The sequence below is a fragment of the Giraffa tippelskirchi genome, chromosome 2, assembly GCF_054371585.1.
Source record: "Giraffa tippelskirchi isolate mGirTip1 chromosome 2, T2T-mGirTip1v1.2.pri, whole genome shotgun sequence".
NCBI classification, from domain to species: Eukaryota; Metazoa; Chordata; class Mammalia; order Artiodactyla; family Giraffidae; genus Giraffa; species Giraffa tippelskirchi.
The window spans coordinates 191,688,630-191,707,292 of NC_137276.1; the positions used below are offsets into that span (position 1 = coordinate 191,688,630).

An 18,663-nucleotide genomic window follows, 5' to 3' on the forward strand; every position below is an offset into this window, starting at 1 on the left:
TTATAACCAGTAATTTATGTATGAACAAGGAAGTTAGTAAGCAACAGATTTAGAATCCAAGCATAATATTCTAATTTCTTCCATTGCTACAAGAAGATGATGAGCATTTGTACTGTACCCACTCATTTCTGCAATCAAATAAATTACAATAAAGATTATAAGCCATAAAAATGAATGAGTCAAGCAGTAGCTCTAGATAAGCTGATAATTATCACTCGTCCAAAATTATCTTTGCTCAAAAGTGAAGGAATTTTAAAGCATGCAAGTAAGATTGAAATTTCACAGAGCAAACATATTAAGCAAAAAACATCTAGTCATCAATAACTGTCACTACTTTTAATTCTGTGATCAACACCATAAAGTATAATTAATAATAATCCTTTAAATCCATAGATAGCTATTCTTTAAATAATTTAAAACTTTATTATTTTTACTAATATTCAGCTTCTACCTAAGACAAAGTATGATAACCTTATATGGTTAGTATATGCAATATGTTTTATCCTTGGCCATTATTGCCTTCTTAATCTCATTAAAAAATGATCCATATATGTGAATTTTTCTTTAGTGCATTTTTCAATGTAAAAATTTTTTACAGTGCCTCTTAAAAGAATAATTTTCAACTAATTTTTGTTTCATTCTAAATCCTTGCTATATATGAAAAAAATGAATTAATTATATATAAAGCTTCAATGAAATATATTTTAATGTTTAGATAGTGAAGAAAAGTTGGCTCATACTTTATAAAAATATACTATAGACTTTTCATACAAACAATATTTTCAAATGACCTAACATCGTCATCATTGATGGCTTTAGTGAACTTTTTTAGCATTTGAGAACTCAAGTGTTTTATAAATAGATAAAACATTAAAAAATTCACATATGGCCTTACATAGAAACAAAAGTTTTTCTTATTTATTTTCATCCTTTTAATGGGTAGGAACATAACATCACCAAAAAAGTCAGAAAACTCAATATGATGCTACAGAAAAACAAACAAAAACCTTAAATAATTTACCATCGAGAGGAAAAATATCTTCTATGCTATTACTTACCAAACATTACTTTCATTTCTTTATTTGTGTTTTGATTATGATTCCTATATCCAAATGTAATGGATATGATTTATCTTTATCAGCGATTATGCACAAAATTTTAAGTATATATATATTTATTAGATTAATAAGCCTTCATAAAATGATTCACACAAAAAACTCTTCATGTTTAAAATTACAGATATGTCACTATCATAAAACATGAAAGGTATGGTTTTAAAGTTAATCAGCATTTCAGTGTGTTAATACTTTGTAACAATTATATTTTGCACAGATACTGCTATCTAAACAAACAAAAACTAATGTGTTATATGGTAGGAAATTATATTTAATAGTAGCAAAGAATAAATTAAGCTCTGATACACTCAGTACTCAATCACTAAACATATAACATTCCTATAAACTATCTTGTATGTTGTAAAACGTATATATTATTCATATGCATACATACGAATTCTTCATCTATTTAAATATAATTTCAGCTTAACTGGATACTACTCAATTATTACAACTCAACATGAAAGAATTTTTTTCAAACTGTCATCTTCTCAATGAACCACCAAAACATGAAAGTTAAGCAAATGCCTGCTTTGAATTCCTTTTGCTTTTTGTTGCTGCTATTGATGTTGTTTTCCTTTACAAAAATCAAGTGAATACAGCAATTCATACAGCAACCACTCTATTGAAGGCAGAATGGAAGAACATTTGTCATGGTATATAAGTTATTTAACATTTTCATACACTATTCCTAGGTGGGAAAAAAATCAGAAATTATCTAATATGAGTTCTTTTCTTGAACAATTAATTCTTCTAGGAATAATAATCAAAAATGTATTAACTGAAAGTAAATACATTTATGTTGAAAAAAGCCATCATTTGAATGCATGAATAATTATTTAAATGTGTTTTTCTTACCGTGGCAAGAACCTTCGATTTCTTCATATCCTGTACTGCAGATACATCTTCCAAGAGGTACCAGCCAATCTCCATCAGCTCCACAATAGAGCTTAGGAGTGTCACGCTCTTCTGCACTCTTCACACAGGAGCCCCTTACTTCAACCAAGGAGGAAGAATCAACCCTTGGGATGGTGTCTGGAAACATGGCCAGGTTACGAACAGTAAAGGGGCATTTTTTGTAGAAAACACGGACAGAAACTAGGGCAATGCATGCCCCGATGTCTTGAAAAGCCAGATAAAATCCTTTCCTTTCTATAGGCCCCACCTCACGAATCTCAGTGTTGAGTTTGAGGATGCGATCACCCAAATCCATCTGGGTAAAACTTTCATCAGCAGCAATTGTGTCAATCTTTGTATACTGGCTTGGCTTGAATTTAATTCCATGGGACTCATCTGATTCCACATAATATAGATTAAACGTTTCTTTGCAAGTCCCCAAGACCCATGGGATGCTGTTACAATCCCTCAGTGTGAACTTCATTTCCACATAAATTTTCTGAGCTGCATCACGAGAGATCCAGTTTGTACGAAGCCAGTTGTTTTGGTTAGGCTCCATCACATTGCATACCTGATATGTGTGAATGGGCCTATTGTGTTCATCCATTTCAGTGATGGCATCCCACTGCAAAAAAGAAAAAAATAAATAAATGATTATAAAACCACAGTGGTTAAACATCTATGATTACCTACAAAATTTTCTGTTTTACTGAAACAAAAAAGAATAAAAAGGACACAAATGAAGTAAAGCAACAGTGGTACAGAATTTTAACAAGGAGCCTTTCATTTCAGAATGGGTGCTGAACATACCAGCTGTCCTGGTATGAATCTTACCTTCTTACATGTTAGTTGCAACATCAAGGGACACTTTATTTATCCTCTAACTTCCCTGGTGGCTCAGATGGTAAAGAATCTGCCTGTAATACAGGAGACCCTGGTTTGAATCCTGGGTTGGGAAGATCCCCTGAAGGAGGGAATGGCCACCCACTCTAGTATTCTTGACTGGAGAATTTGCATGGACAGAGGAGCATGGCGGGCTATAGTTCATGGGGTCGCAAAGAGTCAGACATGGCTGAGTTAGTGACTAACATTTTCATTTTCACTTTTCTCCTCAACTATAAAATGAAGCTTATCATATAGTACCTGTTTCATAGGTTTGTTGTGAAATACAAATTAATTAATATATGTGCTGCTGCTGCTGCTAAGTCGCTTCAGTTGTGTCCGACTCTGTGCGATCCCATAGACGGCAGCCCACCAGGCTCCCCCGTCCCTGGGATTCTCCAGGCAAGAACACTGGAGTGGGTTGCCATTTCCTTCTCCAGTGCATGAAAGTGAAAAGTGAAAGTGAAGTCGCTTAGTTGTGTCCGACTCTTTGCGACCCCATGGACTGCAGCCCACCAGGTTCCCCTGTACGTGGGATTTTTCAGACAAGAATACTGAAGTGGGTAACCATTTCCTTCTCCACTAGTACTCTATAACCAATCTAAAATAGCATCTACTATGTGATCAAAGAACTAGGCCAATGATAAATGCATTCCAGTTAACCATTTGTCTTCATATCCAATTTGCCACAACTTGAAGTATATTTTTCAGTATTCAATTAAATATTTACATGTCTATTTTGATAGAAAATGTGGACATAGACTTCCCAGGTGGTGCTAGTGATAAAGAACTCAACTGCCAATGCAGGAGACAAAAGAGACATGGGTTCAATCCATGGGTCGGGAAGATCCCCTGGAGAAGGAAATGGCAACCCACTCCATACTCTTCATTGCCTGGAGACTCCCATGGACTGAGGAGCCTCGTTGGCTATGGTCCATAGGTTCACCAAGAGTCAGACATGACTGAAGTGACTTAGCAGAAGCAGCAGCATACATAGATAAGACTTTAGATTTATTCAAGAAATACTCAAGTATTATTCTGAATACTAGGATTGCAGTAGTGAACAAGCTGAACAAAAGCTCCCTGCCTTCAAGGATCTTACTTAGAGTGAGGAGAGGCAATCAAAATTGTAAATTACTCAACTGAACAATATGGTAGAAAGTACAATGGAAAAAAATAAGACAGAGAGATGGGGGGAGGAGGCTGGCAATTATAGTGTGGTCAGAGAAGGCCTTCCTGAGGTTCTGACTTTTAAGTAACATCTTAGAGGTGAGATAGTGAAGAGGAAACAGTAAGTACCAATCCCTGAGGCAGGAGTGTATAGATATGTTTTAGGAACAGTTGAATGACACTTAGCAGAGAGGCAAAGATGGTGTAAAAAAGGCTTTGTAAGAATTGGAAACACCTTGGTTTTTCCTCTGAGTTAGATCATGAATCACCTTCACTTCTGTGTTTATATACAAGCATTCTGCCACTTATATGAATTGAAAAATCTTGTTTATCCTTTTTTTTTAAGTTTCAGTAAAAATATCAGAGCATATTGAATTTAATTGGCATTGTCATTATTTATAAATCTAATATCACATACTTTTACATTACAAATTTAGATTGTAAGTATATTTTGTTTGTTCAATGAAACTTACAACAAATTTCAATAAACAAAAACACATTTTGGTAACCTTACATTCTTTTTGGGAAAACATACCAGTCATCATAATTTCTTATTTTTATTAAAGTACAATGGAAATGATAAGCCGTTTTCTATAGTGAATAAGTATTCTATTCTAGACACCATACTTCAATGATTTATAATAAGATTGTTTAACTCATCTAGTTCGTAGCTTCTTATTTTAGTTGGATGTAGAGAGTTATCTAACCAAGACTGATGGAATTTCAATTAGTATAGTTTCTAACAGAAGAGCCACTTTTCTGTCTACTGGATTGTTTCATCATATACTTTCTACTTTAAAATTCCACAAATAAACAATTTATTTTATCAACCAAGTGAACTTAAAAACAATTCTGTATCTAAAATTTCATTTGTAATTTTGCTTGAAGATATTTTCAGAATATATTTTCCAGAAACAATGAGTTCCTTTAGAAGTGTGGATATAATTTTTGCAAAATACACCCATGGCTTATCAATGGTGATCCAATATCTCAAAGAGGCACATAAAATTATCTATCTAAGCGTTTTTCATCCTAGCATATTACAGGTGTTATATGACTCTTACACTTAAATTTGAAGGCAAACCAGCACTATTAAAGCTCATTTAATATGGTAAGCTAACCATTAAGAATATAAATAGTAAGACAAGATACAAATAATAAAACCTGAGAAAAAACTATCAAAATAAGTGTTTGAAATTCTATGCATTTTACCCATTGAGAAGCTTCTAAAGTAGTTAGTCAGTGATCGTTCTTATTTTAGATAAATCTCTAATCAAAATTGATTTTGTTTCTCAGGGAATGTATGTAATTTGGCACAGTGGTAAAGACTCCTCCTGCCAATGCAGGAGGCACAAGAGACACAGGTTCAATCCCTGGGTGGGGAAGATCCCCTGGAGTAGGAAATGGCAACCCACACCAGTATTCTTGCATGGAGAATTCCAGTCCATGGGGTTGCAAAGAGTCAGAAATGACTGAGCACAAAGCACACACACTGCATCCTCCGCTCTAGAAGTATAGATATCTACAGTCAATAAATTTTGTTTGAATAACAACATTTTAACAACTTCATACTATATCCCTTCCTATTAATAAAAAGTATTAACCATGCTCTCAATCAGTTCTCCTAAAATGGGAGACTAACTAAAATGTGAGAAATTATATCTGTAACAAAAAAATTCTGAAATCATTGGGCTTCCCAGGAGGTGCCAGTGGTAAAGAACCTGCCTACCAATGCATGAGATGTAAGAGGTGAGGATGTGATCTCTGGGTCAGGAAGATCCCCTGAAAGAGGGCATGCCAACCCACTCCAGTATTCATGCCTGGACAATCCCATAGACAGAGGAGCCTGATGGGTTACAGTCCAAAGGACCATAAAGAGGAAAAATTCTGAAATTATCACATATCTTTATTTTAAAATATGTTGGGTTTGGAAAAAATGTTGAGATGGAAATAAAGCTCAGGAATGAAAAGAATATACCATTCATATACTGAATCAGAACTAATCTGAACCAAGAGATAAAGAAATAGCAAAATACATGTGAACAGTGAGAAATATGGTCTTTTCAAAGCACTGCATGGCAATGCTTAACAAAATGGGACATCATTTTCTATCATAAATTTATGATGTCTGAGAAACAACAACAATTTAATCTTTAATTAAAGAAAAATATATCAATTAAAAAGAAAGAAAAAGAGATTGGAATGAGATTCTGCTATGAAAGCAGCCAAAAGGGATAAACTGCTAAATTTCTTCTTATACAAGAATATTGAAAGTAATTTAAATTATATTTTTAAATTTGAATATGATCAAAATAAGAACATGAATAAACTCAAGATTGGTATAAGATCTACAGTGCTAAAAAATTCATAAAAATATATTATCATTGGTAGATATATAAATGGTATCATATTTAAATCACAATGTATCCTTTGGAAATACTGCATTACACAAAGTGATGTTTCTATTTACATAGTTATATAACTTTCAGTTATAATTTCCAAGTATTAAAATAAATGTGGCCTCTAAAAATGTAAGAACCAAGGAAAGAATGGTGGTATGAGGGCTTACATACCAAAAACCTAAATATTTTAAAATGATAATTCACTCTTCAAATAAGATCAAACTCTTAAGCATGCTCTATTTGCCTACTTTAGAAAGATACCAGAAGGTTAGGTTTAAATTTAAAATATTTAGACTTCTCAGAATTTCAGCCTAGCATGTGGTAGCCCATCCAGAGCCAACTCCTAGGCTTAGTCAACCCAATTCCTATTACCTTACCTAACTCCCGGTAAATCCCATATCATGAAGGGCTTCACGTAAGCACATATATGAGTTATACAACACTGTAAGTTAACTCAACTTCAATTTTTTAAAGGTTAAAAAATCCAAATTTGGAGTAAAAAGCACTGTAATTACTCTTTAATATAAAAGAGTTAAATGTACTATAAAAACTTTTATGTTCTGCTTCATTACTGGGGAGTTAATGTAAATATTTGCCTCAAAACTCTTCTGCCTCATAAAGTTCTCTACGGATCCAACAGATTCTATGTTAATAAATTCAGTTCAGTTCAGTCACTCAGTCCTGTCTATTTGTAACCCCATGGACTGCAGCATGCCAGGCCTCCCTGTTCATCACCAACTCCCAGAGCTTACTCAAACTCATGTCCATTGAGTCGGTGATGCCATCCAACCATCTCATCCTCTGTCATCCTCTTCTCCTCCTGCCTTAAATCTTTCCCAGCATCAGGATCTTTTCCAATGAGTCAGTTCTTTGCATCAGGTGGCCAAAGTATTAGAGTTTCAGCTTCAGCATCAGTCCTTCCAATGAATATTCAGGACTGATTTCCTTTAGGATGGACTGGTTGGATCTCTTTGCAGTCCAAGGGACTCTCCAGAGTCTTCTCCAACACCACAGTTCAAAAGCATCAATTATTCAGCACTCAGCTTTCGTTACAGTTCAACTCTTACATCCATACATGACTACTGGAAAAACCATAGCTTTGACTAGATGGACCTTTGTAGGCAAAGTAAAGTCTCTGCTTTTTAATATGCTGTCTAGGTTTGTTACAGCTTTTCTTCCAAGGAGCAAGCATCTTTCAATTTCATTGCTGAAGTCATCATCTGCAGTGATTTTGGAGCCCCTCTTCCCCCATAAGAAATAAAGTCTGTCACTGTTTCCATTGTTTCCCCATCTATTTGCCAAGAAGTGATGGGACCTGATGCCATGATCTTAGTTTTCTGAATGTTGAGTTTTAAGCAAACTTTTCCACTCTCCTTTTTCATTTTCATCAAGTGGCTCTTTAGTTCTTCTTATCTTTCTGCCATAAGGGTGGTGTATACCTGCATATCAGAGGTTATTGATATTTCTCCCAGCAATCTTGACTCCAGCTTGTGCTTCAGCCAGCCCGGCATGTCGCATGATGTACTCTGCATATAAGTTAAATAAGCAGGGTGAGAACTGACAGCCTTGATATACTCCTTTTCCAATTTGTAACCAGCCTATTGTTCCATGTCCAGTTCTAACTGTTGCTTCTTGACCTCCATACAATTTGTAAGGAGGCAAGTAAGGTGGTCTGGTATTCCGATCTCTTGAAGAAGTTTCCACAGTTTTTTGTGATCCACACTGCCAAAGGCTTTGGCATAGTAAATAAAGCAGAAAGAGATATTTTTCTGGAACTCTCTTGCTTTTTCAATGATTCAGCTGATATTGGCAAATTGATCTCTGGTTCCTCTGCCTTTTCTAATTCCATCTTGAACATCTGGAAGTTCACGGTTCACGTACTGTTGTAGCCTGGATTGGAGAATTCTGAGCATTACTTTGCCAGTGTATGAGATGAGTGCAATTGTGTGGTAGTTTGAGCATTCTTTGGCATGGCCTTTGACCTGCTTCATTTTGTGCTCCAAGCCAAATTTGTCTGTTACTCCAGGTATCTCTTGACTTTCTACTTTTGCATTCCAGTCCCCTATAATGTAAAGGACATCTTTTTTGGGTGTTAGTTCTAGAAGGTCTTGTAGGTCTTCATAGAACCATTCAACTTCAGTTTCTTCAGCATTACTGGTTGCAGCATAGACTTGGATTACTGTGATATTGAATGGTTTGGAAACCATGGAAACAAACAGAGATCATTCTATTGTTTTTGAGATTGCATCCAAGTACTGCATTTCAGACTCTTTTGTTGGCTATGATGGCTACTCCATTTCTTCTAAGGGATTGTTGCCCACAGTAATAGATATAATTTGCATCTGAGTTAAATTCACCCATTCCAGTCCATTTTAGTTCGCTGATTCCTAAAATGCTGACGTTCACTCTTGACATCTCCTGTTTGACCACTTTTAATTTGCCTTGATTCATGGATCTAACATTCCAGGTTCATATGCAATATTGCTCTAAAGCATTGGAATTTACTTGCATCGCCTGTCATAGCCACAATTAGGTGTTGCTTTTGCTTTGGGTCTGTCTTTTCATTCTTTCTGGAGTTATTTCTCCACTATCTCCAGTAGCATATTGGGCACCTACGAACCTGGGAAGTTTATCTTTCAAAGTCATATCTTTTTGCCTTTGCATGCTGTTCATGAGGTTCTCAAGGCAAGAATACTGAAGTGGTTTGCCATTCTCTTCTCCAGTGGACCACATTTTGTCAGAACTCTCTACCATGACCCGTCCATCTTGGGTGGCCCTACATGGCATGGCTCATAGTTTGTTTAATTTTCTGTGATTGTGGTTTTCAGTCTGCCTGCCCTCTGCTGAAGAAGGATGAAGACTTATGGAAGCTTCCTGATGGGAGAGACTGAGGGGGAAACTGGGTCTTGTTCTGATGGGTAGGTCCATGCTCAGTAAATCTTTAATCCAATTTTCTGTTGATGGGCAGGGCTGTGTTCCCTCCCTGTTGTTTGACCTGAGGCCAAACTATGGTGGAGGTAATAAAGATAATGGTGACCTCCTTCAAAAGGTGCCATGCAAGCACTGCTGCACTCAATGACCCCAACCATGCAGCAGGCCACCGCCAACCAACGCCTCTGCTGGAGACTCCTAGATACTCATGGGCAAGTCCGGGTCAGTTACTTGTGGGGTCACTGCTCCTTTCTCCTGCGTCCCAGTGCACAGGTTTTGTCTGTGCCCTCCAAGAGTCTGTTTTCCAGTCCTGTGTAAGTTCTGGTGGCTCTATGGTGGGGTTGATGGTGACCTCCTCCAAGAGGGCTTATTCCATACCTGGGTCTACTGCACCCAGAGTCCCTGCCCCTGAAGAACACAGTTCTGGCTCAGTCTCTGTGGGGTCTTTGGGTCCTGGTGCATACAAGGTTTGTTTGAGCCCTCCAAGCATCTCTATCGGGTATAGGGTTTGATTCTAAACGTGTTTTCGTCCTTCCTACCATCTTGCCGGAGCTTCTCCTTTGCCCTTGGATGTGGGGTATCTTTTTTTGGGATCCAACATTCTACTGTTGATGGCTGTTCAGCAGTGAGTTATAATTTTGGAGTTCTCATAGGAGAAGATGAACTCACTTCCTTCTACTCTGCCATCTTGCAGTCACTTTATAGTATATACTGAATTCCATAACATGAATGAAGAAATTAGATACAAGAACTGCTTGTGCTTACTGGACTTACAATATTTTAAGGTAACAAATTATGAAAACATAGTTGATAGCACAGAACTGAATATAAGAAATAAACAGTATATATAGTAAATAGAATAAGTGTCGAAAGGACAACAACACTTGTGAACAGGGGTGGCTTGGTAGGTTTAGTCAAGACAGAGACTGGACTTTAACCGTAAAGAATTACAAGATTCAATAAAGTAGAGGGAGAAGAGTATATAGAAAAATAATGTTTAACACTAATCTATATGCATAAAATTTTTGGCAGCACAGTCCTATTCTACTTATATTTAGTGGGTAAAAGTTTTTGCCCCTATTTAAAACAAACACACACACACACATGTACTTATTCTCCAGCTATGAAACATTTTGGAGTACAGGTTTTTGTTAAACAAGAATCAGTTGTAGACCAAAGTGTTCATTCTTTCATAAACTTCAAGGGTACCTTGGATTCCTGAGGGCAACTATTTGTATCCTGAATCTACACTGTCAAAGCTTTCCCACAAATGTTAACATATTTGGTCCTCATCAATTTGATAAAGTGAGACTGATACTTTCATGTTTATGTTACTGATACAGAATTCAATACCTAGGAATTGCATGGGCCAATGACTGGTACCAGGCCCTCTAACTTTATTTTCTGCTTTTCATGATGTTTTGCTGGTGCCTTATTGGCCTCTCTCAGGGCTAGCCAGTTCTTACAGACAGCAAAAGCTCTGGGCCTAGAGCATATCTTTCATATGCAAACCAACCAAACCTGAGTCTATAGGCCCAACTACCTTCTTATCTAACTCTCACACATCAAGCCAGCATTTTTTCTATCTTAAGTCATCCCAGATCAGGTACCGGGCCACTAGAGACCACTCTCTAGCCCAAAGCCTGTAGGAAACTAGCCAATCCTTAATTGCTTACTCTGTTCCACTTTACATTTCCTACAGAAACGCCAATAAAGGCTCTGGCTCAGGTTTTCCCATCATGTTTATTTTCTGTCACTTGGCCAAGACCTACTCCTTCCCTTGTGGCCTTCTGTGACATTGACAACCTCCTTCTAAGAACCTGTGAGTACAGTCAACTTCTTTCCAAGTGTAATTCTTATTTCCTCCTATGACCACACTGACTATACCATACCATTATCCAACATTTACATTCCTCGAACAAACAGCTATATGATTTATGACATATTCTTCCTGGCAACCCTTTGGAAGACAACTGATTCTTGCTTAATTAAAAGCTTTTGTTGAGTAAGACAATCCAAGTTACAAAGTTTTTCTATTCATCACATGTAATCCTCTCCTTGATCCAAAGAAACAGATTCATCCGATGACTATTAGACAGAAGTTCTCTGTATCCAGCCACAAAGGCAGATATAGTTCGTAAGATATTCTACCCCTGGAAGCATGTATTAAGGTAAATAAACAAAGGAGCTATTAGACTGAAGTAGCTCATGCTTTGACAGTCTATCTGAGCAAACCCAAACCTAAGCTATCAGGAAAGAAAGTGAAAGTGTTAGTCGCTCAGTTGTATCCAATTCTTTTTGACTGCATGGACGGTATTCCACCAGGCTCCTCTGTCCGTGGGATTCTCCAGGCAAGAATACTGGACAGGTTTGCCATTTCCTTCTCCAGGGAATCTCCCCAATCCAGGGATCAAACCCAGGTCCCCCGCATTGGAGGCAGGTTCTTTACAATCCGAGCCATCAGGGAAGCCCAAGCTATAGTAAATTTCTATAAAGGTACCAAGAAAATAAAATCAAAACAGCATTGAAACATGTATATTATCATATGTGAAACAGAACACCATTCCATGTTCGATGCATGAGACAAGGGCTCAGGGCCGGGGCAATGGGATGACCCAGAGGGATGGGATGGGGAGGGAGGTGGGTGGGGGGTCCAGGAAGGGGAACACATGTAAACTCATGGCTGATTCATGTCAATGTATGGCAAAAACTATTACAATGTTGTAAAGTAATTAGCCCCCAACTAAAATAAATAAATTTATTAAAAAAAAAAAACACAATATTTAACATAATAGAGATATCAGAGGTATAATATTTAAAGTATGTTTTACAGGTATTTATAACAAAGGAATAAGAGATGTGCTTTAATACTAGGAGTATAAGAAATTAACAGGGGGGAAAAGTTATCCCAAATTCCATTTTGCTGACCACAGTTTTCAAAACTCACTCTAAGGAATAATAATAAAAATAAATAATAAAGATTATGTCATTAATTTAAATACACACACACAAAATTCCCACAAAAATAAATTAGGAAAAAAAAAAAAAACCTAAGACCAACCAATCACAAACAGCCAACCAGGCTCTCCCAAATAAGGTATTCACTTAAGTTATAGCCAATCAAATGATCCTTGCTTTGTTTCCATGTCTGCTATACACAGCTGCTGTTGGCAGAGTAAGCCTAAACAGTTTTCATTTGTTGTTGTCTGATTCAAACTGAAATTAGTGATAGGGATAGAGCAGAATAGTTTAGCATTAAGGGAGTTTGGGAAACCACTGTAAGCTAAAGACAATGCAATAAAAGAATCCAGTAACCTACTCTATGGAAGACCAGGTACACACTCAAGTCACAAGTCTTGATAGTTAAAACGCAAGACAATAGATATGGGGTCTGAATCTTGTTACATGAGGTCAAGGAGTTAATGGTCCTTGAAGAGGAGCACTTCTGCATGTAGCCAAGACAGGAATACAGGTGAAAGTGGAAAGAAACTAGGTAAAAGGAGACACTGCACCAAAGTCTGAGATGAATTACTATTTTTTAGTATATGTTCTCACCTTACTGTTCATATACATATGATTTAAATAGGGCCATGGCAGTCCCAGCTAAACTATATAGGGTCAAAGGTGGAACTATGATGTAAGCTTTGACATCTACCTAAGAATGATGAAGAAGGTAGTCTTCCCTCCTTACTTTTCTTTTGATTATGAAAATGTAACCCTCTTTTCTCTCAGGGCTATGCTTCCTTGCTGCCCATTTGTATCTCTCACAAGCTTCTTATGCTAATAAACTCACTCTCTGCCTGTTATTTTGCTTCACTCTGAATTCTTTCTCAGAGGAGACAAAAGAACCTAAGCTTCATTAATCCTGATACCAGGTGAGTGGTTTCAGTTAAAAGACAGTGCGTTCAAGTCATCTCCTAAGCTAGGGATCATGGGGATCAATCTGAGGTGTGGTGGGGTTCAAGTTGCATCCAGGAAGAAGTGTGGTTTCATTACTTCAAACAAATTCTTAGAAATTTTATTATGTCTCAGTGTATTTTTTAATACATGTATATGTTGAGTTTTGTTTTACTGAGGTTTTTGCTATATTATATAATACTGAATTGTCTTATATATTGGTATTTTAAGTCATATGAAAATATGAAAAATTAAAATAAACCATATAAAATGGAGCCGTTAAAATATTTTGAGTTTAGTTCATTTTTTGTAAAAGCAAACTGCTGACAGAATTGACCAACTTAACAGAAGACCTAATGATAGGTTTAATTATTTCATTATACAACTTCTGTAATTACTAGGTATATCTACACATTTCAAACTGGAGAGTAAGTTACATATGTGCTTGTCTTAAATAGAGGCAGGACTTTAACCCACTGGAAAACACTTGGTATATAGCTCAAGTTGCCAGAAATCTGTACCTGTTGCTTAGTGCTGTACGTCACCTAAGACTATTTCTCCACTGATAGATCTCTTGGGCAATCCCATTTAAAATGAATCTTTGCCTGTTTGGGGGAAAATGGATATATGTATGTGTATGGCTGAGTCCCTTCATTGTTCACCTGAAACAATCACAGTATTGTTAATCAATTATATCCCAAAAGAAAATAAAATGTTTAAAATAAAATAAAATGAATCTTTGTTAGCAGTGATGTAAAATGCTTTGAACAGTCTTTTATTGATGTTTGAGAGTTTTCTAAAAACCCATTCCTACCTTCATAGGGTGAATTTTTGTTTCCATAGCAAGCTAAATAAACTAGACCAAAAGCTGGATTTCTTTTGGGTATAGAAAGTCAGAACAAGGAAATTAATTCCTAAAGTGACTGGCAGTCACTGTGGAATCAGATTGCTTTTTTTTTTCCCCTCAGAGAACAAAATAAGGCAATCAAATAGCCTTTCTAGGCAAGAATATTCAGATAATTTGACTGTGTTGGTAAACTGACTTAAACATCCAAAATTCTAACATGGATCGCTCAAGTTTACACCTTCTTCCCTCTAAAATCTTTAGAATTCAAAGGGAATGCAAATATTTATTTTAAAAAAACTTTAAAAATTTAAAATAAAAGCAGATAGTCTATTTCTCAGCACATTACTCAGCACAGAGCTGTTGGAAAAATAATATTATTTTTAAAAACCAGTGGTATCTGCTTTTTAACAGTGATAATAAAAGTGATAACTTTCTCAAAGGGCATAGATCAAGAAAATTTTAACAAAGGAAAAGAGCAATAAACTTCACACTAAAATTTGTAACCTCTTTATCTACAGACAGGGAAGGGAGGAGAAAAAAAATCACACCCTAGATTCCTTAATACCTTAATAATAAACAGCTCCAGGCCTGATCAAGTTTAAAGAAAAAAAGAAAAATCAGTTAAAAATATATATATATATATCAGTAAAAACAAACAATAACAACTATATATATATATATATATATATATATACATATATACATATACATATATAAAATATGCTGATAGGAGGACTTCACTGGTAGCACAGATGGTAAAGAATCCACTGCAATGTGGGAGACCTGGGTTTGATCCCTGGGTTGGAAGAGCCCCTGGAGAAGGGAACGGCAACTCACTCCAGTATTCTTGCCTGGAGAATCCCCATGGACAAAGGACCCTGGCTGGTTACAGTCGATGGTGTCGCAAAGACTCGGACATAACTGAGCGTCTAAGCACACAGGGACTAGGGAAGAAAGCATTCTAATAACAGAATATATATATATATATATATATATATATATATATATATATTGGCTTTTACCTTTACCTGTGCTTCCTAAATGATTAAGTACTTCTTTATATGCATGTAGAACCAGTTTCCTCTCTTTCCTTTTCTCTGTCTGCCTTTTTAAAAAATCACATGCACTCTAATATTAAAATTAGTGTCTTTTAAATTTATCTCTGTCTCCATTTGTAACAGATGCCAGCTATCACCAATAAAGGAGATAAATATGTGGTAAAAAAGATATTTTTAACTTATTTCTTCAAAATGTGGTTATGATAAATACATAAAGGGGAAATAGAAAATGAAATATTATGAAAGATCATTTCAAAGATATATAATCCAAAACACCAAGTGACTTAAAATCAGCTAGCATTACATTGGTAGATGATTGATTAATAAAAAAATGAAATAGCCCATCATTATCCGATATTTTTCCAAAAGTAAAATATAATCTAAAGACAGATTTAAATGAAACAAAGAAACAACAAAATCATGATAAATCCGTAATTCTTAACTTGAGTCCTTGTATAACTTGTTACCAAGGGTTTAGTAATATATGACTAGAACTAATTATTCCTCAAGATCAAATTACATTTAAATGAGAAAGGGAGCAAGGGAGGGGGAAAAAATCTCTAACTTCATTCTAAGAATGATAAAAAACAGAAATGGTGAGAATGAAGTCTTCACTTTGTAAAATGACATATGCCTGATTTGTTCCAAATATTCTGGCTCTTACCTTACATAATCCAAATAAACTAAAGTGGTTAAATGTACATAGGCATCTCATTATATAACCTGTAGTGACTTAATTTTTAAATCATAAGTATCTAATATTCTCTACCAAAGGAAAGTTTGTTAAAGGGCCCTTCTTAATCTAATGTGATATTATCCTCTGAACCACTTAAATATTCACTTTGAGTCAATAATCTAACATAAACTTAGAAAATTAGTGCCCTGAATTCTGCTGCGAGGCATGTAGTTAACAACATAAATCTGTTTTTCAGGAGAAAACTGAAGGCTCTGCATTTAAATGATAACTAGTTTTGGAGAATAAAACAAGAGGCAAAATGCATCATGTGCAGATACAATTCTATTTCACTTTGAGCAAACATAAAACTTCTTTATTAGCACTACAAAGATATTTAATAAAAAAACTAAGAACTCAGTGGAGTATCTGGAAGACAACTACTAAATTTTATAAATAAATTTATTACTTTGGATGAATCCATCCTATTAACAAGACCAAAATATTATAGCAAGGATAATTTCTATTAACAAGAAATGATGCTTCCCATAAAAAGTCACATATTCACGAAGGTTGTTGTTTAGTTGCTAAGTTGTGTCCAACTCTTTGCGTGTCCCATGGACTATAGCCTACCAAAGTTATTAAAGAGAGTCCACCTTCTGAAAGTCTGCAACCCTAAAATGGTACACAAAATTAAGATTTTCACTTAGCCAGTAAATAAAATGCCCCCAAAAGCATCTATAAAAAGCATTTCTACAATAAAGATATGGAAAATATTTACCTTAATTGTTCTAGGTTCAACATACATGAATTACATGCTACTTTCCATAGGACTTTACAAATACAGAAAGTGTATGAAAATAATCTCATAAATCGTATCTAATTTCATTTTTATATGGTAGAGATAATAAAACATATGATCCTGGTTTCACTGATGAGGAAATTGACTTAAAGGAGGGAGCTGACCTACCTGAGTTTTCAAAGCAAACAGAAGAAACATTATCACAGGTACCTAGGGGATCCTATTGGTCCATATGGAGCTTTTAACCAAAATACATTTAAGTAAAATATAATCTCTGTGAGAGTAGGGGCTTTGTTTTGTTCACTATTATATTCCTAGTACCAGGGGAATATCATACCATGATCACAGTAGGTTCTTAATATTTACCAACTAGAGAAATGAGTAACAGAAGGTTGGAATTCTCATTAAACTCTGAATGCTTCCACTGATGGGAGACTATTGTTTCTCAGATCAGGATTATAAATATCACACATTATTGAGAGATATATAAACACTGATCTCTCTTCTTTCAAATAACTCTGTGGCAGTGATTTCCAATTATTAGAAAAATATTTTAGAATACTAAATTAGTAGTATTTAGAGGGAAGTTTCATGCTGCTAGGTTGGAAATTTTCCCCTACACCTCACTTCTAATATCACAAATTATTGATTACCTGGAGTATGGTTTGGATGTATCCTTTCTGTAAGACTGTTTAAAAGAACTGCATGGTTTCAAATAGGATCTGACATAATCATCAATGTGTAATAAGCCAGATAGTCTAATAAACTTACTCTGTTATTTCAAACAACCTTTAGAAAAAGTTTCATTAATTTTTTTCTTAGGGAAAAAAGCAAAATAATATTTGAAGCTAAGTAAATAAAAACACTTACCAACCATTCATCTTGCAAAATTCAAGGAAAAAAACTGTCCCTGGATATTACATATTATATTCTACAGAATAATAAACTAAAATCGCTGTCAGCATAGTAATAAAAAAATCTTAATGATATACCACATGGAGTATTAACGTCATGCTGGGAACATAAATCTTTCAGTTCTAAAATATATGGGGCCAATGACCTAGGGTACTTTTGTAATCAATACCTAGGTGTTTTGTAATAGATAAAAATAATTACATGCATGGTAAATATCATGCATATTTCTGATTAACTCAATATCCTTGAGGTAGAAGAACAGAAAAAATATTATCAATAAATAGTATGAAATATTTTTCATATGAGTATACTATCAAAATACATTGAAAAAATGTTTCTCTGTGTGTTAGCTATATTACATTTTTCTATGAAAGTTAACAATTCATGAATCCAATAAGCGAAACACTGTACATTACTTAAGTATCTAAAAATTAAAAGGACAGGGAATTGAGTGATACACATACTTACAGAAATATGGCTCCCCAAGTTTAAAAGCTTACATTCAAAGTCAGGATCATTTATTACATATACTTAAAAAGTCTATCATGTACTGCTTGTGGTGTTTAGTTGCTAAGTCGTGTCCAACTCTTGAGACCCCATGAACTGTAGTTCGCCAAGCTCCTCTCTCCATGGGATTTCCCAGGCAAGAGTACTGGAGGGGTTGTCACTACCTTCTCCATAACATATACTAAAAATAGTTATTTAGAGCAATTATTTAAGTAAAATGCAAGTTTATAAGTTAATATAAAAAATCAATGGACACACACATCTGAGATATTGGAAATATAGTAAAGTAAAATATGGAAAAAATTTAAAAAAAAAAAGTCTTAAGAAGAGTGAGATGAAAAATTGTACACAAGCACCTAAATAGGAAGTATAAAATGTATCATGACAGAAGGCAAAATATACATGTCAAATATACATTTCTAAACAGTAACTATTAAATATCAACAATAACTATTATATATCCACTTTTAAAAGATAAAGATGCCAAGAGTTTCTAATAAAATCCAACTGTTACCGACAAACTACTGAGCCCATGAGCCACAACTGGAGAGTTCATGTGCAGCAACA

At 35.2% G+C, this 18,663-nt stretch overlaps 1 protein-coding gene across 7 annotated transcripts in view; it reads right to left on the bottom strand.

Annotated features, from left to right (window-relative positions):
- Positions 1–18,663, bottom strand: part of EPHA6 (EPH receptor A6) — a 946,574-nt gene that overhangs the window by 770,285 nt on the left and 157,626 nt on the right. For all 7 annotated transcript variants that reach the window (XM_081572572.1, XM_081572573.1, XM_081572575.1 and 4 more), the window contains one exon: positions 1,974–2,637. In XM_081572572.1, the coding sequence (XP_081428698.1) occupies positions 1,974–2,637 (664 nt within the window). The remainder of the gene's footprint in view (positions 1–1,973; positions 2,638–18,663) is intronic.